Below are 24,672 nucleotides of genomic sequence, written 5' to 3'. Positions count from 1 at the left end.
TCTGATTGATCTTAAACCTTGTTGCAGGTAATGTAATTTAGACTGGGTCAATGTGATCTTGCTATTTGTTATCTCAAATGACCAGACAAACTATGTAATGTTGTACTGTACCATGATTGCACAGGATTCAATTTTGATGAGGATGAAATATACTCTAAATTAAAACTATCCTGAAGTTGTATCTTTTAAGAAAAGAAACATTATTCAAGAGCCATTGCTTTCAGTCCTTATTAAAACATGTATGACAGGTTATGTAAGTTTTTCACTCTGTTGCAACAAACTTCGAAGCTACTGTGTTTTTCTTTTCTTCCTTTTTTTTTTTTTTTTTTTGTGTGTGTGTGGGTTTTTTGCTCATTTGTTCAAAACTTGGTTTGGACAAAACATTGGGAAATCTACTTTATGGATAATTTCAGGAGGAATCACTAGTGTAACTTAGATGGCAGGTAGAGGAACATTATTAAACAACACATACGTTCTTAAGGTGATGCAACATTTATGTAACTTCATTTTGTGTCTTAAATTGATAATTCATTTAAGTAGAATGAATTCACGTTTTGCTTAGAAATTAAAGAACAGACACTAAATGAATAGTGTAGGTATCATGATATTGCCTCTTTCCAAAGTCATATCAGGAAATTAAACTGCTACTTCTGAATAATATTGGCTCTTAGTCTAAAGTCATATTTCTCCCTGAAATGCACTCTAACAATGGAATGTTATGTTTTTCTTCCTTGCATATGTAAAAATTTGATTACCATATGTGGCATTTGATTGCCACTTTGTTTGAACCTCTTGCTTTGAACATAGAGCTAAAAGGAAGATGCCCATAGATTTGGAGAGGGAATACTTAAGAGACACTGTTGCACAGCTTTTGTTCAGTGGATTGAGCTGAAATGAGATGTGGTTTCCATTGCCAAGTTGCATTTACTGCAGAAAAGTGCTCTTGGAGTTACACTTACATATCTGTATGAAGCAGTAGAACTGCTTTGTGTTTTCTTTGGCTGTTGTACTCTATAAACGTATATCTGAATCACCACAAAGGCTTTGCGTAGAGATGATTATCCAGAACTTTCTCCATTGAGTCAAATGTAACTGTGAGAGTTTGCCATTTGTAATGCCTCTAAACCTGGAAGGAGTTTTATTTTTACTTCCTGGAATGTGTGTGTGGTTGGAATGGAAGGAGGGAAGAAAGGGGTGGTGGATAATTGACCGAGTAGTGGGAAGACTTCTTACACAGGAGAAAGTAGCCAAATAGTATTTCTGGAGGTGTCTCAACAAGCTAGAGAAGACAGCTGAGGTATGCAGTGTGGTTGAAGTTAGCATGTAGCTGGGGCCGCCTACTTAAAACAGGAAGTTACATGCTTACCTTCTCACATTTAAAACTACTGTAACCAGGATCTCCCAGGATTTTGAAAAGCCACCCACCTTCGGGGCTGCCATTAATCATGCACTCTAAATACAGGCCTCTGAAATGTGAAAGGTTTTGCTTCCATCAGGCTGTGTGTTAGGTGAAGGAAAGATGATCACAGGATGGAGAAGACTTGCAATGCTAAACTTGGGTTAAGGAGTACATGTTATAGTAGCATTGCCTTTTTTGGTAAACCTACTATTTTATCAGAGCAGTATCTCATAATTGCCTTACCTGCAAGCTCATGTCAGATACAGACAGTTGTGAATGAGTCCTGAAAATGAATGAAATAGAAGCCTACCTTTTTGGAGGGAGTTTTGAAAGCACATCATGTAAGTCCCTTTAAACTGTAGCAGAGTTTTCAGAAGTAGGGAAGGATGTTTGAGAATTGTACAGTATCCTTTTAAATAGTGATAGCTTTGCCATATGCAGGCCTCCTTGGAATACTACAGCAGTCTGAGTAGTTGTAAGAGAAAGGACTATTTCTTTTGTCCTTTCTCTCCCTCTGCAAATTCAGTGTAAACAGCTTGACATTCTTGGTTTGTGCAGTGAACTTCATTCTGTGGTATCTTATGTCCTTCCAGACTGGTCTAGGAAGACTTGTAAACAAGGAATGAAATTGTGTGCTTGGGGATATAATTTTAACTCCGACTTTCAGGAATGACACTTCCTCTTTTCAGATCCTTAAGGTGCATGAGTACATTTTGCTACTGTCTGCAACTGAAGAGAAGCTGCTCGTGGCATTCCTATGGCTCCCTTCTTAGCCTGCTTTCCAGAAAACTCAGCTACACTTTTTTCTACGTGTGCTTTCTCTCCATATTCAGTGATCTACTTCTCCACACAAACTTTGAGATTTTTCTGTCATCCTTGTCTTATGCAGCTGCTGGTGGTTTTAATGGCTTACATGTCCCTGAGCATGTCTCCTGCTTGTATGAGACTGTGCTAAACCATATTGGTTTTCTTGAGGCACAAAAGTGTTCTATAATTTTAATCATGTCAGCAGTCAAGTGCACAGCATTTCTTAAGGGAAGGTCTGTGTTGTAGTGCTACTAACATAAAACAATTAATACTTTTTTCCTAATACTTTGATGGTAGAGCGCAGCTACCCCTGATGCAGCTGGAGTACTAAGAGCGGCTGTCCAGTGACTGTTGTCAGATCTTTGTGGACAGAACCATGGTTATGTGTATTTCTTTTTTCAGGATATTATTTTGTTGCTTCAAGCCTTCTGGAAGGCCTCACAGAATATTCTACTTGCTAACAAACTGTGTTACATTTTATTGACAAAGAGCTTTTCACTTAGTATTCTTATACTTAGCATGTAACTTGACTGAAAATCTGTTTGACCAACTTAGAGCTACAGTTTCTATTTAAAAGGCATATTAGATTTTGAGGTAAACTTTACAAAAATAATAATTTACTCTGGCCATATAGCTTAGACAATGCTAGCTCTTTGGTAGTGAAAATAAGTAGTAGCATTAGGACATCAGTAATGGGAATAACACATTTCAAAGTTTACATTACCATGCCAGATCTAGTATTGGGTTGATGAAAATGGGTAAGTTATTTGATTCTTGAGTCCTGAACAAATCCAAACAGGAAAATCCAGTGGTAATGCTGCATTTGACTGGATCTATTTATTCTGTCATTTGCTTCTGATTTTGTTGATAACATTTCTGTTTTGAAGAGGAAAAAATGGCATTCCTGGGCTTTATGAGAATTAATCCCATTTTTAAAAATAGGTGACAGTGGGTTTTTGTATGTATTTTGGAAAAAAGTATGTCTGAGTTAGAAGCCTGCCAGATAAGTAAATGACACAGCAGAAAGCAAATTGCATGCTTCTACCCATTTGAATGTGGGTGGATCATCTTAAGAAGAAAAAAAAAGCTGTGAACAATTACTTGGAACATACTGCTTTTAAAGAATTTTGTGAGACAGTACCTTAGCATTATAAAACTTTCACAAGTACGCCTTCTAATGTAACCTCTATGATTTCTGAACACCTACTTTTGTTGTAGCATGTTATTGATAGCTCCTGAGGTTGGAGAGCTGTTCATTCTTTTGGTGTGATACTATGGGTGCCAATGAATGTTGGACACATGACATTGGAAGCTATTTAAAAAGTGTTACCCAGTCACATTTCTGTTGCTGTTTGGATGGGAGGGGATGGAGATAGGTAGGGTTTTTTTGTTTGTTGCCTTTTCAAGTGGTTTGTTAACCAAAATTTTTGAAAACTTAATTTTTTTTTCTTGTTTCAAAGCCACAATTTTTTTACACAAAGTTTTGGAAGCACCTCACAGAACATCTAATTCTACTGACATATTGTGAATATCCTTTCTCTCCTTTTTTCTGTGCATTTGCTAAATGAAAACTTCTTGTTGGGTGAAGTTATTTTACCAGTGAGTTTGGAAAAGCAGTTACTTTTGTACAAAGAAATGCTAGTTGTATGAGGATAGAAAGCCTGACATGTTTAGTTTGGTGATACTGAGGTACCTGCAGTGTTAGTACTTGTGAGGCTAATGCTGAAATTAAAGCCACAGTATAATATGGAAGACACTAAAAGGTGAATTTGATTCTTAACAAATTAAATATATCTGCCAAAAAATTGCATTCCTGCATTAATTAAAATTAAAAATTGAGATTCTCTAGAGAGAATCCAAGACTGAATCCCATGTGTATTTATGTTGCCGAAGCTGGCCAGGTTTCAAATATTGTCTGTGGGTTTTAGGTCTGTAGCTATGTTCCCTGCTTACAGACAGTGTTTACCTCCTGTCTGGACATCAGGGATATGGTAGTTCAAAAACTTAAGAGGTTAATTCAGTTTTTTTCCCCAAGCTTTCCAAAATACTTTCATCTGGAAGTCTTGTAAGGGCATAAGCCCCTTATTTCACAGTTTATCTCTTGATGCTAAGCAGTCGGTATTGGTCTGTAGCGTTCTGGTAGAAATTGCTTTCAGAAGTCCTGTGCAGAGTTTGTTGAGAGAGAACATAGAAGAATACATAGGTTTGCATGAGATCTGCCAGCTGGTTTTGTGGCCTATCCCTTCATGTTGCAGGCAGTTATGTCACAGATAGATGTAATGTCCTAACATTTATGAAAATCACCATTCTAAAAGTGACAGAGTACTTAAAAATACCCTTTTGGCTCTGCTATTTCCATTTAAATGCTGTGCAAGACCCTGATACTCTGATCTTTCAAAGCCTTTTGAAATTTTTAGTCTCAATTTATACACATTTGTTTCTGTGTCAGCACTATTAAGCTGAAATAGCTATTCTCTTTCCCTAGTGTTTGTCCTGTTGGTACTTGTTGAAAACAGTCACACTAGGATTTGATTTGCTGAGGTAAATAATTTGAGCTATTTTGACTTCCTTCTGCAAGAGAGACTCTCTGTTTTCCTTTTACCCTTGCAGTTCTCTTTTGAGTTGTTTTATATAAGTTTATATTTTCTTAACACAGAGAAATGGTATAGAGTGCTATAGCTTGAGTCTGCTGAGATGGTATTAATATTTCTGCTTTTAGAACAGCTTGTCTCCTGTCTCTTCTACTGCCAGAGCTTGGGAGCATCAACTGAAATTACCAGGGAGTAAATTCACAATAAATGGAGGATGATTCCTTGGAGTTAAATCTGTGGAATGGCTTATTGCTGAATATTGTTATGTTAAATGAGCTGTCATGGTTTTAAAAAGTGGCGGGACAAATTGGTGGAAGGAAAATCCATTAAGAGTTATGAGCAGCAGTACCACCTGTGCCCAGGAAGTTCCTTAACCAAAATTGCTACAGTCTGGGGAAAGTCTTAGGAAAAAAAGCATATGCTAACCTTATTCTTCTAGTTACTTTTCAAGAATATGATTTCATGTAAAAGCTGTGCTAATATTTTCTTGCTACTATTTTAGTACCTATGGTGTTAAAGTAAATAGATAAGATGTATGAAACTGACTGTTGGTTTGACGTATCATGGATGTCTTTATCTTTGGAAATTTATCCTCTGTTGAACTACAGGATTGTGTATGTGCTTTTCCCCCCATCTACCTTCTGTTTTCAGCATGTACTTGATTTGTTGCTTCATAATCAAATAGTTAGTGTACTTCTTTGAAAAATCCATCTGTTACATGCTGATGGGTGTGTTTTCAAGAAGTAATGTCTTTACCTCATTTATAGTTGATAAACCTAAAAGAATATTGTAAATGTAGTCCAAAGGCCAGTATCTTGTTGCTTCAAGTTATGGAGATAGTGATAGGCTCCCACTGGTAAGTGTACTTAATATTACAGCAGTTTACCTTTTATGTTGAATGTTGTGCTGTGTGGACAGTATTAAATAACTATGAAAATGAATTTTAGGTAGAGTTTCATCTGGCTCATAGTAAAAATGAAAGCGTTTTGAACTGTTGGTGAAACAGATGCAGGAAACCTTGATCTAGAATCTCAGATCTCATTCTGTTATTACACAGGAGAGAATTTAGACAGATTTATTTATGCCTGCTGTACATTGCATATTGTAACTTACTGCTAAGTGACAGGGACAATGCAGTTGAGGTTCTTCTCCTTTAAGTCTGCTTGAAGTGTTAGAGGGACTAGCATAAAATTGTCAGCCAAGCCTTTTAACATCTGGTGAGGCAGGGAAATTTAACATGCGCTACAAACTTGTACTTTAATATTCCACAGACTCATTTTTTCAAGTTACTTCACCATAAAAATGTTTCAAATCTGTTTGAGTCTACTGTATATTTTTTTCTTCTTAGAATGAATTAAGAGTTAGGTCCCTGTGATTTGTCTTATTGTCTTGTAAAGAGACTAACAAAAATTTCAAGTTTATGCCAACAAATTGTAACACTTAGTTCAAATGTACTTTTCCCACTGTCTCTGCTCTGATTCTAGGATTCCTTGTCATTCACTTGGCTTGCTTGTATACTTCCTGGTTTTCTGCAGGGCTGGGCCTTCCTGCCTAGTTGTCAAAGACTCGGCATAAGGAGCTCTTCCACCTGCTTAGCATGTGGAGAGGGAACTAGATGATAGTCCCGTCCAGCTGGTACCATTCTATGATTCTAGGGGACAGTAGATAAGAGAGGAAGCCTCCCAGCCTCCTGTGCACGTACCATCCCCTAGTCAGTGTTCCTTGTCCTGGCTGTTGGCTGAGGAAGCTTGCTTACCAGTAACTGATGCTAAGTGGCCAAGAGGCAGGAAGCAATTGCAGCCTTTCCTGGTGCTGAACAGCATCACCGACCTTGTTACTTAGGAGGTTTTTCCTGTGAGCCTCATGCATCTCATGAGATGCCAGTTCTCCATCTTTGGCCTAAAGACAACATAATCTGTCTTGCATGCACAAGTGTTTCTCACATTGCCAAGCTTAAGCATAAAGCTTAACACCTCATGTTGCTTGCACACAACAGGCCACAATTGGTCCAGAATGACAGTTTTTTTTTTTTTTTTTTTTTTTAAATATAAATAAATCTACTACTGGAGAAGGCAATGAAAAGGAACCTTTTGTACTACAGATAACACTTAAAAATAAAGGGCTTAGAAAGATTGACATTTGGGACTGACTTCACTATACCTGTTGCATTTTAAAATGTTCTTAAACTCTGTCACATTTGTATTTTTTGTCCTCCCCCAACATTCTCTTTAGAGGGCTAGTCACTTGTCCTCTGATTAACTGGCATGATTGAAGTGATTACTATGTGGAGATGCTATGTGTTGGGTGAGTAATAATGGGTAGGATGTTTTGCTGCCAGATGGGGTAGTCCTCAACTGGTGTATTATGGCAATCGAAAGTTACTTTGATCAGAGGATTGAGGGCTTTCAAGGTGATTTTAGCCTTTAAAAAAAGATCAATTACATTAGCAGTAGTGAAATGGGAGGCATGAGTATGCCCCATATATCCAAAACCTTAAAAAGGAAAACTTTCTGATGTTCAGGAACTGTGTCTATGCTCTGGGTCACTGTCAGTGCGTTTTTGCAGCTTCAAGTTGATTGCATTTTGAAAACAGTATTGCTTGTTAAACTGCTAAAAATACATTAATGCAAAACCTTAGAAGGATTTGCCACTCTAAACAGTATAGGAATTTATCCTTCACCTAACGGCCTGAGTTATTTATGGCTTGGAGAGTCAGATGCTTTACTTAAAACACCTCGTCCTCTGTGGAATGAATCCTGTGTAGTGAAGCATGCTCATCAAAAAGAAAAACTCCTGAACAAATGCCTGAAATGCATATCATTCAGTTATTTCTGTCATTATTTTAAATGCAAACCCTACAGTGATTTGCCATAAAGAGATCTTCAAAGGTGTGAATCAGAGACACAAGTTAGCTAATGAATGGAGCCAGTAGCTGTTGAACTTTCCTGATGGTAAATGCTGTCCTGCACATCTGCTCTTTTTGCATTTTTGCACTTTGTTGCATTTCACATCTATGCCTATGGAGTCTGCAGCTCAGTGGGTTTATAAAATGCTTGCTAATAATTTGGTTATCCAAAATATTTTATTTTCTCTCTGGTTCTGAGAGACAAGCAGTGTTTTTAGTGCTTAGAGATACTGGTCTAGTCACTCTGAAAGGTATTGTAGGTGCAACACAAGAAAAAATGCCAGGTTAAAGATTTGAGTTTTGTACAGCAGAATTCCACTTTCATGGTGTATTCTTTGATTTTTAGTGTATGAATAGACTAAGCAGTAAATAAATGCCCATTCACTGTTTTCTCTGAAGCTTGGGACTGGCAAATGTAGTCAACAGCATACTTGGCTTTAAGGCAGTTTTGTGATGAATTCACGAAGTTCTATAGTTAATCATGGTTTGAAGAGGAGGAGACTGTTTTTTTTTAATTTATTATTTTTTCAGTTGCATAATTTTTTAACCTATGCTGTTGAAATCTAATGCAAGTATGACTTTTCTTTAATTAGAGTAACATTTTAAGGAGTTGGATGTGGCTGGTTGTAGAAGCCTGTGTCGTTGAGCACTTTTCTGTGTATGGTGTGAATTGGTGGGTTTCATCAGCAAGTATTGGTGTATTGTGCATTAAGTGGTTAGAGTATGTGGTAACTGAAGGTTAGCTCCAACAAGATTGGATATTGTACCTTTTTCAGCTGGGCATTTTAGAAAAAATAGAATTGCAAAAAGCTTATTGTTTGGGCTGTAAGTGTTCAGCACAGATGGTGATGTAGACCCAAACTCTTCCATACTTTCCTGTAATGGATTGTGGTGTTCTTTATCCAGTTACTTATTTGTCTTAAATCACTAAATTCGCCTTGTTTACTCGAGATGGAGAAATGATAGGTGAAACTGAATTCTTTGTCTGTATATGGAAGCCAAGTGTCTGCCCTTCTGCCTGTGTCCTGCTGTGTATAGTCATTGTGACTTGACTTAAAAGTGAGTTGGCTCTGGAGCCTGATGTTTAAGGCATGTACTATGAATGTGAACAACTCTTTTTAAAATCTTTGTTTCACATTAAAGTCCTGAATCCTGGTCTTTTATGTACTGGAGAAACAGTGTAATAAGGATACTCAATAATTGTTGGTGAATTTTTTGTGCGTTTTTCTTTTTATCACCTTCCCCCAATAATATAATTGGTTTCTGATCTGCTGTATTTACCAGGAGATGTATCCTTTGAAACATGCCCTGCTCTCTAGTGCAGTGCTATCCCTAAAATATATGTAGAGAGACATAGAGAGGTGACGTTGTTTGATACATGTGTGGTTTTCTGCTTAGTCTTTGTTATGGTCATCTCTTTACTGGAGGCCAAACCGAATAAGGCTCATCATTATTCAAGAAGGTTGTCTTCTATCCAGCTCCCTGGGAATGTTAATGAAAACAGTCTATGTTGACAACCTGAATAGCTATTTACCCTGCAGCTACAGGACTCTTAGGAATGTGTTGCCTGTGAAAATTCAGTGCAAAGTTGTACTTATCAGAAGACACTGTTGGCCAGTTCCTTAGCAATGTTTGAATGTATCATAATTTTACTAGATATTTAGTACATATTACAATGTAAATATACACTAGTAATTAATGTAGTTCAGAACTGAACTTTGTGGGGCATACCTGTATTGCTACATACTAGAAGCAGACATAACTTTCCTGGTATAAAGTACACCAGCTCTTCCATTTAGAAGCAATAGTGATCATTAGTTGTGTGACTGCATCCGAAGGACTCTGTTCCTTCTATTTTTTCATTGCAATTTCTTTTTGTTCAGACTGCCGTATGAGGTGGGAAATGTGAGAGTAAGGCTATGTGTTTGCAGACATTGACAGGGAAGAGCTACACCTTTTGATGAGAATAACTATGGCACTTTTCCATGTGTTTATTTGGCACAAAGTTCTCCAAAACTTTTCCCCCCCTTCTTATTCAAGGTAATACATGCTTGCTTAAAATACAACATAGCTAATTTTTTTACGTGAGTGGTATTCCCATTGTCTAAGCATAGTTAAGCAGGCAGAAGAGGGATTTATATGAATGACAGTGGAAAAAGGAGCATGATATGTGGCATGGAACCTACATACGAGATTTGGTGCTGTAGTGGAAAGTCTTTATGAGGCAGCCTTCCTGGTATACTTGCTGTGCTAAACTTACAAGTACCAACATCCTGAGACTCTTTGAAATAATAGTATTTCAGTGTTCAAAACTAAGTTCCTTCATTTTATTTTATTTTTTTTAATCCTAATTATTTTCATGTGTCTTTACCAACTTTGTCTTCTGTGGTGATGAAAACCCTGTATGTCTCACCATATTAGCATTATTTTTTACACTTTCTTTATGAGTAACTCCTATCTTTATCTCCATTCTTCTAAAAGAAGCTTAGCTTTCAGACTAAGATACCAACAATATTAATTTCTGAAAACTGAGACACCTCTGATGTTTGAACACTTTTGGAACTCAAGTTTAGACTGTAGGTTTAGCAGAGCGATTTATGGTAGTTTTTTAATATTATAGTTCCTTTTCTTGATCACCAGGATGAAAATAGGGTTGTTTAGTATGAAACTGTTTTCACAAGTACATGTTTGTTGCATTAGTTTTCGTAGAAATTCTTAGGGATATGTATGTACATTGTTCTCTGTTTAATACTTGATTTTTTTTCTAAGCTTCTTTATTCATTGCTTCATTGTTGTCTTTGTACTTGGTAGCTGGTAGTGCTACATTTCCAGACTCATGTCCTGAGCAGTTACTCAGACTTGAACATTTTTTCCCCCTTAAATAAAACAGGCAGCTCTTAATGCACACTGTGGTTTTAATTGGTCTTTTTTTTGTGTGTGTTTTGATACTTATTCTATTTCCAAAATTATCTACTTGTTGAAATTGAAAATGTGTACTTTTTTGATATCTTACTGAAATGGATATGAAAATCTGTAACCTCTGAAATACAACTGATTGAACATTTTTAAAAAATACAAGTTTATTTATCAAAGTTGACTGTCTAAATGTTCTGCAGTATGATATACTTACACCACAGTAGTGATGTTCTATGTTTGTTTAATTAGGAATTGCTAGAATAAAATCATATTCAGTAGTCTTAAATCTTAGTGTCCTGCAATTCTACCTGAAATCGAACTACTATAGTAAAAATGAAATGATAAAAAATATCTTAGATTATCAGAGAAAAATCAGGCATTTCAGTGGTCTATGAAAAATTTACCACTGCTTTGATTAAAAAACAAGTTGGTTTTTCTTTTTACAAATGAACATGCAGGATTTGGAATGATGACATTTCATACCAAATTGGTTGTAATATCCTGAGTAATTTCTCGTATGATATAGGCGTATTTGTACATACATACCTACATTTGTAAGTATATAAAATAATTAATGTAGAAAGTTGCATCCCAAAGGTGATCTCAGAATTAATGCAGAGTGATTCACTACATTAACTCCAGTCAACAAATTTTTCATTAAAATGCAATTGGTTATGGACACCGTTGGCTGCAAATGACTAAGCTTCCTGTATTTTTCTTTGAGAAGCCTACACTATTGAGTTTACATCTGCCTGACAGAAAACACTTGTAAATAATGTCTTGCAGTTGATAATAGACGTTCTTTATTCAATGGTGGCATGTTGGTAGTTTGTTTTTTTCCCCTTCACTGAAATGTCACTTTTCTCCATTTATCATTGATATGCTTATGTTCTGTTTTGTATTCTGCTCTGCAATTATGGGCTTTTTTTGAAGTAGCATCATCCTTCATTTTCAATGATCATTGGCCTCAGGAAGAATTATTTCTAAGTTACTACTACCATTTCCAGTTCTCCATCTGGTTGAAGCATTTGTTTTGTTGATACTAATTCTCTGCAGTAGGTTTCTAAATTGTACATTTTTTAAACCCTTTTTTTTTTTTTTTTTTTTTTTACTGTTTGTATCTTAGGGTAGTATGTGCTTCTTTTACTCAAGTCTCTAGACTGTTTTTGGCTTCCAGTATTTACCTTTCCATTAGATTTGGTATTATCACTTGTGCACATCACATTGACAGTATTTCTGTTGGCTGCTTCATCTCTTCTAGTTCTAGATTATAGTTAAGATGTAACAAATGTTTTTTTTTTTTTCACATGATGGCTGTGGTAGATAAGTCCTAGACCACAATAGTATTTTTTAAAGAAAATTAATCATAATTGTTGCAATTGTTACATGTGTATCTAACATGTGCTACTGTTGTTCTGCTTGAACTGTTTACTCCAGTGTCCTGTTTATTGAAGCAGTAATCATAGGAAAATAAATTGTGAGAAATTGATTGTACATTTCTTGAGAAATGGCACGAGGAGGATCAATTTTCATTGTTCTATACTATATATTGTCCCTGAAATGGTTATGACTTTGATCCTAAATGTTATTGGCAGATTAGAGTGACTTTTCATATACTGGTTCACCATAGAAATTTTGCAATAATAGCATTACTGAGCCTAGTTCACATTTTTCCTTCTTGAGGCCAGAGTCTTCTGTGGCATGAGCCGCTTTGTTTCTAGCATGCTGTACTTCTAACACTCTTATTAAGGTATGTAGTAAGAATGTAATCCATATATATGAACTAAAAGGAGACTAAACTTGTGCTGAAAGACAGGTTTTTTTCACACAGTATGAGCTTCACAACGAGAGAGAACATACAAAGAAGCTTTGAAAGCTGTAGTGGAAATTGATATTCAGTAAGAAAATAAGGGAAGTTAAGAGTATTGTGCCATCCGTGCATAATATGAGAGACTTTAGTGGAGGGTCTGCTGAATTAATATAGTTTATCTTCAATCAAATATGAATTGTATGCTTTTCTCTGCCGAAGTAAATGAGGTGTTCCTTTGAGTCAGCTACAGCACAGGAGGGGTAGTGATTATTGAGCTAGTCATTGATGGGGGGAAAATAGTTTAAGTTCTGAAGAGTTCAAGCTTCTTGTCTTCTCCTTCCTTAGCTGACAGGAGCCTTGTTCGCACTTCTGTTGTTGCAGAGCAAGAGGTAGAACTGATTCTAAAGGTTCTCGAGGTGGTAGCCATTGTCATTGTTACTTCAAAGTCATGGAGGTGTTTAGGTGAATTGAGACACAGAGAAGGAAATGGCAGATAAGCCTCTCAGAGTATTCCTCTCTTTTGCTGCTGAGGTCGAGAAAAGGACTGAAGCACATATGTAAACTTCTGTAGACATCCCTCAAAGTGACTGGTAATATAAAGTGTTGCCATCACTTCAGTGTCCAGTACTGTCTATATAATTACTTTCTCTTCCAGAAGGGTTAAACATTCCTTAAGAGCTATTTAACATTTAATTTCTAAGGATTAGTGTAGTTTGCATTTCATTTGTGAAGACTCCAGTGTTGCCTCTCTTCAGAATTTTTGTAATGGAATTCTTTCCGTGCTTCCAATTCTTATCACTTGCTCACAAATTCAGGTTATTGCTTTCTAGAGGAAAAAAAATTAAAAGGAGGAAGGAACTGTTTGTTCCTCCTCCCCGATGGAAGGTGTATCTAAATATAGAATACTATTTTCTATTGTGAACTTGTCAATGTTTTAAGTAAAATTTGCTGACTCAATGCATTTCTCTGTTTTTTATATCATTAATAGATTAAAGAATTAATAATTAACGTTTTGTGGTGTTTGACTTTTTAGTCCCACTACTTTCACCTTAGTCAGTCATGCCTGCAGTGGGTAAGAAAGGACATCTTTACATCATCTATTCAGAAAACTTGTTTTTATTTGTTTAATTTCTAGTAACACTAGATTGTGCTGTAAAATACAAATAATTCCAACCAATGATAATGATAAACTCTTTTTCTTCACGTTAGCTGAAGTGGAAATAACACTGTGTTTCCTTCTCCTTTATGCAGTGGAGCTATAGTACGTATTGGTGACTTCAGCATAGAGTATCTAGAATTCTGGTTTCATGTTTGAGTGTGTGGAGTTTGATTATAGTTTATTCCCAGCTCTAGGGTCTTCTCTTCATGCAAAGATGTCATGTTGATAATAGCCAAGACTGACCTTTGCTTTATAGTTTAGCTTGGGTTTTTTTGGGAGGGAGAAGGTTGGGGAGCAGCGTTCTTCCTGCAACAAAGGGGAAAAATCCTCCGTTTCCTTTGCCTTTGGAATAACAATTAGTGAACGTGCAGGGATTTGGTAGTGCATTTTAAAGGTGATAATGGTATTTTTTCCTTTTATGAACATATGTAAATGTTTTGCTAGCTGTAAGAAATACGCTGAGCCTTTTTCTTCTTTGCTATGTTGTATTTAAATGTGTATTCAGTAAGGAACTATGATGTTATAAAAGAGGGTTTGTAACCATCATGTCAGAAGTGCTGACAATAGTACGTTACTTCAGTCTGCTTTTAATCAAGTAGGTCGTGAACAACACAAGTATTAGTGGCCTTTTTTGATATATAAACCAGCCTCTTTTCCTGCAGCCATTCCTGTATGTGTTTCCTGCTTGTGCTCTGGTTGCCACACTTGCTGTGAAGCAGCTGCAGGTGATTATTTTGCCCAGTTCCTAAATTCTTCAGGTTTCCCTTTTATCTTCATGTAGCCTTGAACAAAGGCAAGGAAGTGTATGATGTTCTGTAGCAATCTTCCTTTTCATTTCAGGGTTTTTCTCTTGTTCATTTGTCAATACAAGGCTGGCTCCATTGAATGCGCTTATAAATCCGTACAATGTGGAAAAGTAACAGTACTTTAAAAACTGAGGAATTTCTGACTTCCTTAGAATTCTTAGTATCTCAATATGATTTAAATTCATTGCACAAGTGGTGCCATGGAGGGCCTTTACAGTTACAGACCCACTGAAATGAGATCTTTTGATTATTCCTTCAAAGCAGCCATATACAGATAAGTATTGATGTGGCCTCCCTCTTCAAAATGATTCACATCTGTTCATTCAGCTATGAAACAAATTCTTAATCTATGGAGAAAAACAGTTGCTCTTTTCTAAAGATCCTTGTGGGAGCAGTTTGATGGGGAAGAACACCTCTTGTCCAAATTCAGAGCAGGATAAATCAGCTTGTCTAGATGGATCTCTTGCTACTAGGAAGAACAAGATACCTGTACCCATCTAATTCAGGACATAAACTTCCCTAACTTCCTCTCCAATGATTTTGTAAGCTGCCTGTTGCGGCAGCAGTTTCTGTATACTATTGAACAGTGACTGAATTGTAGAGGATAAAACATTAACAAAATGTCATAACATGAGTATCCTCCTGAGGTAGGTGACATAGATGTTATATATCATCAGAAAATGGGAGGCCTTTATGCAAATTCATCTGTGACAGTAACATTAGGCATACCAGTAAGAACCATGTTATGTTATGTGTTTGGAGAACAGACCAAAAGGTGGGGAGAGGAAACGAGGCACAAACTTCAAGATTTTGCATTAAAACATTTGCAGATGGAAATACTTTCAGCTAATGAGCCTGAAATGTTGAGAGTTGGTTTATACACACATAGATAGTGATTTTAAGAAACTCAGTTTGGGTTAGTGTCTTTTGCTTTCCTGTTCCAGGAATCTTTAGATTGAGAGTTGTCTGACTCCAAGAGGTATTCGTAGTCATGGGAATGAAGTAAAAGGATTAATAGCTTTGATTAACTGTCAACAGAATCCCAGTTCTTCCAGTGCAGTTTATTAAGGCAAAACTTGGATCATGAATGAGAAATTCTGTGGCAGTTATTTGATGTAGAGGCAGATACATGTCTTAATATAGGCAGAATATAACCACATACCTAGTTTGAAATATGTAATTTAAATGGGTTTATTAAATAATTTGAAAAGCATACATGCAAATAATAGATTTAACATAGATGCTACCTATTTTTACAGTAATATTTGTTTTTATTCATCAGAACTTTGTTTCTGAAGCAGCCATAAGGTAAAGCTGTTAGAACTTGAAAGCAGGGAAATGGTATGTAATACATCTCAAGATTGTGATGCAAGCTGAGATTCAGTCATGGTTGCGTATGTGGCTGTGTATCCATTGAGTACTGCAAGGCCTATCTTCTTATTCCTATTTAAAAAAAAATTAAGAACTCACATTGCAAGGCAAACCCATGAAATTAAGATACAGATTGGATCAATAATTTTGATTCTTAGTGGATGTTTTTACACTCTTACCATTTCTTCGTTATGTTGTTGCCATTTCTCATATTGATGATTAATGCAGAGAAGAATATATAAATATGGGCAAGAGTACTGGTATAGTACTTGGATTTAAGTAATACAGGATAGATTGATGGTTTTTCCTCTCTGGAATTTCCAGTTTTAATAAAATTATTTAAGTCAGTGCAGCTCATCATTTCAGATGAAGTATTAAAGCCTCTGATTATGTAATATATTCAAATCAAGCAGTCCATAATTGCATCCAAATTTGAAACATAGTTGAACCATGAAAAGAATCAGATCTTTGGAAATGCATGCTAAGGTATATGAGTTGCCTAAGGAAGCGTGTTGAAGTAATGTATTCTTCAGTTTAGCAAAAACTGGTAAAATAACTGGGAAGAATGAAATGTGAATCATTTAGAGGAAAAGACCCACACAGAATGAGCATAAAATCAAAGGTGTCTTACTTGCAGATTAAGAAGAATAAATAAAATCAATCCTTTTGTGTTCTGTTGATTTTAAAATTAAAAAAATAGTTGCATTAGGGATTTCTTTTGTGTTTTGGAAACAGAATGTTTTCTGAAGTCTGCAGTAAATCAGAGAAAACTTCTATTGTTTATTTGGTGACAATTTGCATTGGAAGTAGTGAATTTCCAGATCAGTTTTGTCTTCAAATACTGCATTTTTAATTCTTAAAGCAATGCTAACTGTGTTACTGAGAGTGTTTGTAGACTTGCCTTGCAGAATAAAGAGAAATGATGTTGTTTCCTGGAAAATGTATGGGAAAATATATTTTTTGCTTCAGTTAAATACAGAATTTTGAAAACTGTGCATCTCTTTTTCCTAGGCTGTTCGCTGCTATGAATCGCTAATTTTGAAAGCTGAAGGAAAGGTCGAGTCTGATTTCTTTTGTCAGTTAGGTCACTTCAACCTCTTATTGGAAGATTATCCAAAAGGTAAGATGTTTTTTAGTACTTACGATAAATGCCATTTAGGGATTGTCATTTGACATATGTGACACAGTAGAATTAGAAACATATGGATAACTCATTGGTTTCTTAGTTATTACTGTATTTCAAAGCTCTTAATAGACTAAATATGTCTATGAAAATAGTTATATTCTAACCTCCTCTTCTTCTGTGAACCACTGCTGGTTCACATATGAAGTTTCTTTCAATTATGCAGTAATACCATGCTGATTACTTCATTTTTCTGGTTCCTAATTGCACAACTGTACAAGCAGTTGAACCCATGCCTCTAAAGGGTTCCTGTGAAGGGTAGGATACAAGTGTATAGGAAAAGAGCCTGTGTTAGTGCTTTCATGTATGTCCACAATCTTAACAGGTAAAGCTAGATGGAAAAGTGTTAATTTGAAAACAAAAGTCTTCAATAAAGTTTGTTTCAAGTTCTATTTCAAATACTGAATGGAAGAAGGGTTGTAGGGGTTTGAGAGGAGTGGGTAGGTGTGGGGTTTTTATTTTTATGCCTCTGCTGTAGTCTTTCAGATTAATTTTTTTTGCAGTCTTTGCAGCCAGTGAACATAGAACATTATATACACTGGTGCTTTGTTGCTTGATAGAGTGCTTTTTGATAATAACATGGATTTCCATAGATTCTTTGCTGTGTTGATGACTGAGATATAAGGCTAAATCTTCTGCTTATGCTGTTGTCTACTTTGTATTACACTGAGCGACAGGCACAGTGTCTGACAGCTGCCTCCCTTCCAGTGATTGTGGGAGGTATGGATGAGTAGAAAGCCTGTTTGAATCTTGCTTGAGCTAAACAGAACAGACCAGAATTATTTTTTTCCAGGGGGTATCTTTTTTTACTGTTAATGCTTTTAGGTTTAATATGAATAGAGTTCTGTTTGACTTCATGTAAGAAAACAAACGTGCCATTACCCTGAAGAATATCTACTCCCACTGCACACCTTTTTCCCAACATGCAAAAAGCACTGGTTTACAGTTACCTTGGGATGTAAACCCAGGAGAATTAATTGTATCTGATAATAGCTCTAAAGCACTGCTTAGTCTTTCAGGCTACTTATAGACTATTTCGTAAGTATGCCTATATGTCCACCTGTTCACTATGTCTGATATAAACCAGTGCAAGTTATTGTTCCTGGAACCTTCAGTTATTAGGTTGCAAGCATTTAGATTTGATATTACTAGGGAGGAATTTGCAGTTATCTAAATTTAGCATGTAAATTCATAAGGCTTTGAATGATAAAGGTATCTGTCTCTTTCCGTTGAATATATGGGAGGCTTAGGGACCTTAGTACTTACAACCTGTACCAACATCTTAGGAACTCACAACTGAAACCTAAGTCCCATCCAACTGGTGTAATATAACCACTGGTGTTTGCAGTTCCAGAGACGTGGGAAAACCTGAAGACACCATGGCAATATACTGGCTGTGGAATTTACTGAAGAATAGCCTGATTCTGTTTTTATTTTTGTTTTATTTTAAGAAAATTTAACCACCCACTCTGCAAACAGCTTGCTCTACTGTTTCTGATTAGCCTAATACAAGTTGGTATGATGTGAGTGCGCTATGGCTCACTGAATATATTTTACTTGGCAAGACAGAGCAGGATTGTGGGCTGAACTGCATTAACTCTGCTGTTGAGTTGATAACAGTTAAGAATGACAGCACTGAGGTGTTGCTATAGATCAGAGGTGAAGTTTCCTGATGGGGAGTCTGCTTTTCACTGTGCATATGGTTTTAAGAACAAGCATAAAAAGTACAAATAATGGTTGAAGATACCAGAGTTCCAAAACTGTAAAAAAGCATAAGCAGAACTATGCAGGAAGAAACATTTAAGTATTAAAAATGCCTAAATTGAATTAAAATACATAAAAAATATTTGAAAGCCATATTCCAATCATGAAAGATGTCTCAAGAAGTGAAAAAGCCTTGTTAGTAACGAAGGATAAAAAAGTAGGTATCTGTATTTTCAAAGAAATGGTGTAGTTGGTGAAAATAATCAGAAAAAGGAACTCGAAGTGTTTTGGGTTGTAGAGTTTTTTTATATTCTACACAGTGCAGAAAAGTACTAAGTGTTCTGTGATTAATTCACTTCTGTTACTTGAATGTAGAATGCTAGTGTATTGCATTATGAAATTGAAATAAAAATAGATTTTGTTACAGTCTATACATTCTTTAGTTATACATACTAATTGCAGTGATGTTTAAATTTTAAATGCTGGAGAACTGAAGAGTAAACATTTTGATCTTGCTAAGGTATATTTTATGCAATTTTCAAGTCCTGAAGTTTCAGAAATATAGAATGATGAAGGAGAATGATCATTCAGAACCATAAATCTGTGTCGTCTGATGGACAGAGTTGTGAATCAGTTAATGTATTTAATGAACTTAATGTAATGAGTGAAATATCACAAGATAGTAGCATGACTAATGCTGAACAAGTTATTTTCCTTGGAAGCCTATTTGTTCAATTAAATATCTTCAGTAAATGTGTATATCTTTGTATGTAATGTAGAAAGGTGTGTCTTTATTAAAGGCAAATATGATAGTGTTTCTTTCCTTAAAACCTGTTGCAGTGTAGTTTGTGCAAAGTAGAACAAAATTGTCAGTTGATTGCAGAAGTCCAATCCATGATAGAGATGGAGCAGTGCTCTGTAGATACAGATCTGTTAAATTTTCTGTGTATGGTTTTGAACTCTTGTTGTGTTCTTGGTTTTGGTGTGTTTGTGTTCCACTTCACCCCACAAATTAATTGACAAATATGCATCATTCAGTTGAGTGTATTTGTTGTGTATATGTATTTTCATATAGCTGATATCTTCTTACAAATGTAGTAGAAAAGATTGTAAATAATTTCTTTAAAAGAATTAGGAATCATACCCCATAAAATTAGGACCTTGAGAAAGGTTTGTGGCAGGTTATTGCATGTCATTCAGCCAGGTACTTTTCTTGCTGTGTGTATGTAGGGGAGTTATGAGTTAGGGACAGGCTAACTTTGAATATGGTGTAAGTTGATGGCTGATGGCTTGCAGAAGTCTAAATACATCAAGTATATATCTCTAGCATATATGTCTCAAAGTGGGAAAAGGTCTTTTCCAACCCCTAACATTCTGTGGTTTTGTGATCCTAGCACAGGAGCTAGCAGGGCTGATTAAAAAGAGATGTAAACTAGACTTGAAGGGGGTAGGGCACAAAACCGTGTTTGCTATAAATAAGCCCACATGTGGCAGCACATCATAGGTTGAAGGATGGTGTGCTAGAGAGGTTTGTCATATCAATGGAGGGAAGGAATGGAGACCCATGTGGCAACAATGAGGCAATTGTCACTGATTAGTTAGCAAGCACAGCAGTACCTGTAAACAGCCAGGTAGGAATTAGGACTTATTCCTACAAAGAGATGTCAAGACCTTTAGACAAATCAAAGTGCATCTGCACTAATGCACGTAGCAGGGAAACACACAGGAGTTGGAAGCCATGATCAGTCAGGAAAACATCATGATACAGTGGCCATCACAGAAACATGGTGAGATGTCTCACACAACTAGAGTGTCGTAATGCCTACAAACTCTTCAGAAGAGATAGGCAAAGGAAAGGCAGTGGTGTGGCTCTGTAGGTCAGGGAGTGTTTTGATCATATTGAGGTTAGTGGTGGTGACAATGGGTTGAGTGTTTATAGGTAAGAACTCGGGGGGAAGGCCGGCAAGGCAGGTACCATGGTAGGAGTCTATTACAGACAACACAGCCAGGATCAAGAGAGGTGGGATCTTCAGGCATCTGAAATGAGTCTTGTTCCTGTCAAGGAGTTCAGCTTCATGATATCTGCTGGAAATATAATACAGCAGAGACAGAGAGCAGGTATGGAGGTTCCTAGAGCGTGTGGAGGATAACTTGACACAGCTGGTGAGGAAGCCAGCCAGAGAAGGCACCGTGTTGGACCTGTTTTTTGTGAAAAGACATGGTGAATGTAGTTTGGGTCAATCTTGGGCACAGCCATCATGAAAGGATAGAGTTCTCTGTTGTTAGAGAAGTAAAGAGAGGGTCAGTAGAGCTACCCACTTGGATTTCTGGTGGGCAGACTTTGGCTTGTTTCAGAGACTGGGCTCATTTTTAGGGCAGTCTTGTTTAATACCTTTATCAATGATCTGGATAAAGGGATTGAGTGCATCCTCAGTAAGTTTGCAGACAATTCCAAGCTGAGTGGGAGCATCAATCTGCTCAAAGGTAGGAAGGCTCTGCAGAGAAATTTGGATGGGCTGAGGTCAATTGTATGGGGTTCAACAAGAGTAAGTATTCAGCCCTTCACTTGGAACAGTATTTTGGCCTGTATCAGAAGTAGTATGGCTATGAGGTCACACCTTGAATGCTGTGTTCGGTTTTGGGCCCCTTACTGCAGGAAGGAGTGACATAGAGTGCAAAAGCAAAAAGAGGGCAATGAAACCACTATAAAGGGCCTGGAGAACAAGTCTCAAGGAGCAGCTGAGGGAACTGGAGGAGCATGATAGGAGACCTCATTGCTGTGTACAGCTACCTGAAAGGAGGTTGCAGTGAGGTGGGGGTCAGTCTTACCTCCCTAATATCAAGTGATAGAACCAGAGAAAATGGCCTTGATATGTGCCAAGGAAGGCTTATATTGGATATTAGGGAAAAAATATTTCCTGCAGTAGTGGTCAGGCATTGGAAGTGGCTGCCCAGGGAGGTGGCGGAATCCTCATCCCTGGAGGCATTAAAAACAAACCAAACCACGTGTGGACTAGGCACTTCAGGACATGGTTTAAGGGCCATGGTGGTGTTCTGTCAATGATCTTAGAGGTCTTTTGCAACCAAAACAATTCTGTGATTCTATGAGTTTTATTTTTAAATTAAGCCTTTTGAAATACTGTAGTAATATCTCTTTGAAGTGCATTATATTTTCTTTCACTTCTGGCCACTGAAGTCTGCATTTAGTGTGGTGGTTTTGTTTGTTTTTTTTTTTTTTCCCCCACAAAAATAGTAGTGTGTTCCAACAAATGGTGTGAGTTTGCATCACAAACTACTGGATGAGCTTCAGTCATCTCTGCATAGTATCTGAGGTTAGACTAGAGTATCACAAAGTTTTTACTGACTTTTAAAATACCTTAAGATGGTCTGCAGCTTGTATTTTTCCCAAAATGCACTATATTTGAATTGCTGTTGTTAGCTAAAGGGTTTTCTCTACAGCCACGAGGTTGAAATCTCTTGTTAATTGCAGTGTGCTATTCTTAGGAGGAGGTCCTGGGTAAGGTATCAACCTTTTTGCAGGTTTTGAATATTTTATTCAGGCAATTATAACTAAGACTGATTGATTGAGTTTAGCAACCTTGTACAAGGTGGTTTCTGTGCCCTGGTTTCATTATCTTGACAATTTCTGGATGGAATTTGACTTCAGTATTTACCGGACTGGCAGTATTTGCTCCTCTTAGTACAAACTGTTGTTTTCTTAGTATTGTTTTCTTAACTCTAATCTGATTTTTTTTTTTTTTTTTAATATATACACATACTATTTCACCTCTCCAAATGAGACAGCTATTCCTCAGCTGTTTGTTTCAGAGGTTCCCAAACCTGTTGCTGTTCTGGGTGTGTCTTTAGTGGCATCCCCCATCTGCTTGTTGCTGCTCTCTGCTTTGTGCTGGCACAGCTGAATGTGCAGCTGTGTGGGGAACTGATCCAACTGAAAAATAACCCAGCAGAAAAAAGTGACGTGATTGCTCCAGAATGTGAAACCTCAGCCTCACATTTTGCCAGAGGAGGTTGATGAGTTGTCAAGTAGGCTTTTGGATGCTGGCAGCCTTATGAATCCACCTGGGATTCCATGATATATACCTGTGAACTTTGTTTGCTACTGCATTCCTTGAGAGGGCTGGGATTTTACCATAGTTACTGTGCTGTTAGCCTTGGAAGAAACTGATGCTACGTTTTTCATTTCTGTTTTATATTACTCTGATTTCTATAAGGAGCACAGAGTATAGGCAGTGATCTTGAAGGTTGGGATTCTAGTTGACTGGAGTTCAGTGAGTTCATGGCTCTGACATCATCTGTGTGTATCTTAGCAGTCTTTTTATCTGTTTTGTTGGAGGTTCATCTAGGCTGTGTTCTAGGCTGTGACTTGCAGGACAGCTAACAGTTGCACAAGCGGAGACATACTTTTATCATTTGCCTACTTGAAATGATTTTCTCTAAGCAATATTCCTGGAAGTAAAAGTAGATAATGAAATGCATGAATGATTTGGGGAAAATGTGTTGTTATTCACATCACAGTTAACTAAAGCACAGTTAACACTGCACTAAAATAATTCTTACTGTTGTACCCAAGCAGTGATCACCATTTTTATGTACTGTCAGAACAGTTTTAATAATACTTACTTCACTCATAAGCAGTGACTGCAATGTCAAAAGCATTAATGTGAAAATATTTAAAGTAATTTATAAGGTAGTCTTAATTAGTCCTAGGGCATTTGTTAGCAATTTCTAGGTTAAAATACAAAACAAAACTGAAAAAATACTGAGCAGTTTTATTGAGGTGCTCATTTATTAAGATACAGCCTACACCCCGAATTTAAACATCTTCTGTTTGTTCAAGTATGAAGTTGTTTGGTTGCAGCAAGAGCTCCCAAATTAAACAATGTACTTGTGTTCCTTTGTAGTTAGAATTCCAGTTCTGTAGAGGCTTTTTCCTGTAGTGTTAATGTCTTGGCCTTTCAGGACTTCAGTCTGTTGGCATTAGAAAGTATTTCAGTGTGCTGTGTTCTGAAGTACGGAACAGTTGGACACACTTTATAAAATATAAGAGAGAATTTCCTAGCATAGGTAGAATTGCACTGGTTTCTGCAGCTTCACTGCTGGGCTGTCTTCTGATGAGTCCTGAAGAACTGGAGTGAATTTTAAGTAGCAAAGCAATCTGATGGCTTATGTTTCAAATAAATGTGATATTTAAGTGCACTGTTTTTTCTTTGTTGGTTTTAATTGTTAATAACCAACAGAAATCGGGCTGCTTCTATTTAGAGCTATTTATTTTCTCCTCAGGAAAGAAATTTTGACTTTTAATTTCAGGAGGTCCAAACCATTATGTGCAAGTCATAGAAAGAAGTAAGAATATTATCTTAAATGTGGAACGTTTCAATGTTCTTAATAAAGAGTGTGGGGTGCGGCAGCCTGGTTAGTGCTTGACAGTGCTTTCAGTGAATTTTTTTTTCCCATGATATCCAACCTACACTTCCTCTGGCACAACTTATGTCTGTTTTCTCTTGTCCTATTGCTTGCTCCTTGAGAGAAAAGGCTGACACCCACTTCGCTCCATCCTCCTTTCAGGTAGCTGTCTCCCATCAGCTTAATCTTCAGGTTAAACCAAGTTCCCTCAGCTGCTTTTTATAAGACGTGTTCTCCAGGCACTTCACCAGCTTCACTGCCTTTCTCTGGACACACTTTTGCACCTCAATGTGCAAAAATACCTCTTGTATTGAGGATTCCAAAATCAAACCCTGTATTTGAGGTGTTGCTTCACCAGTACCCCATACAAGGGGATGAGCAGTTCTTTAGTCCTATTGGCTGTGCTTTTTCTGGCAGGAGGCCAGGATGCCTCTTGCCTTGGCCACCTGAGCACACTGTTGGCTCAAGTTCAGCCAGCTGTTGACCAGCACCCCCAGGTCCCTAACCACTGGGCAGCTTTCCAGACATCTCCTCAAGCGTGGAGTATTCCACAGTGGTTTTGTGACCCAAGTGCAGAACCCACATCCCTTTGCAGAG

At 37.0% G+C, this 24,672-nt stretch overlaps 1 protein-coding gene across 17 annotated transcripts in view; it reads left to right on the top strand.

The window, feature by feature from the left end:
* KDM6A (lysine demethylase 6A) overlaps positions 1 to 24,672 on the top strand; it is a 161,198-nt gene that overhangs the window by 13,555 nt on the left and 122,971 nt on the right. For 16 of the 17 annotated variants that reach the window (XM_064151856.1, XM_064151860.1, XM_064151862.1 and 13 more), the window contains exon 3: positions 16,776 to 16,884. In XM_064151856.1, the coding sequence (XP_064007926.1) occupies positions 16,776 to 16,884 (109 nt within the window). Of the gene's footprint in view, positions 1 to 14,249; positions 14,313 to 16,775; positions 16,885 to 24,672 lie in introns of all 17 variants that reach the window. The other variant, XM_064151873.1, reaches the window with a different exon arrangement.

The sequence above is a fragment of the Pogoniulus pusillus genome, chromosome 12 (genome assembly GCF_015220805.1).
Source record: "Pogoniulus pusillus isolate bPogPus1 chromosome 12, bPogPus1.pri, whole genome shotgun sequence".
NCBI lineage: Eukaryota > Metazoa > Chordata > Aves > Piciformes > Lybiidae > Pogoniulus > Pogoniulus pusillus.
The sequence above is the reverse complement of the archived record's forward strand: the minus strand, read 5'-3'. Positions and strand labels throughout refer to the sequence as shown.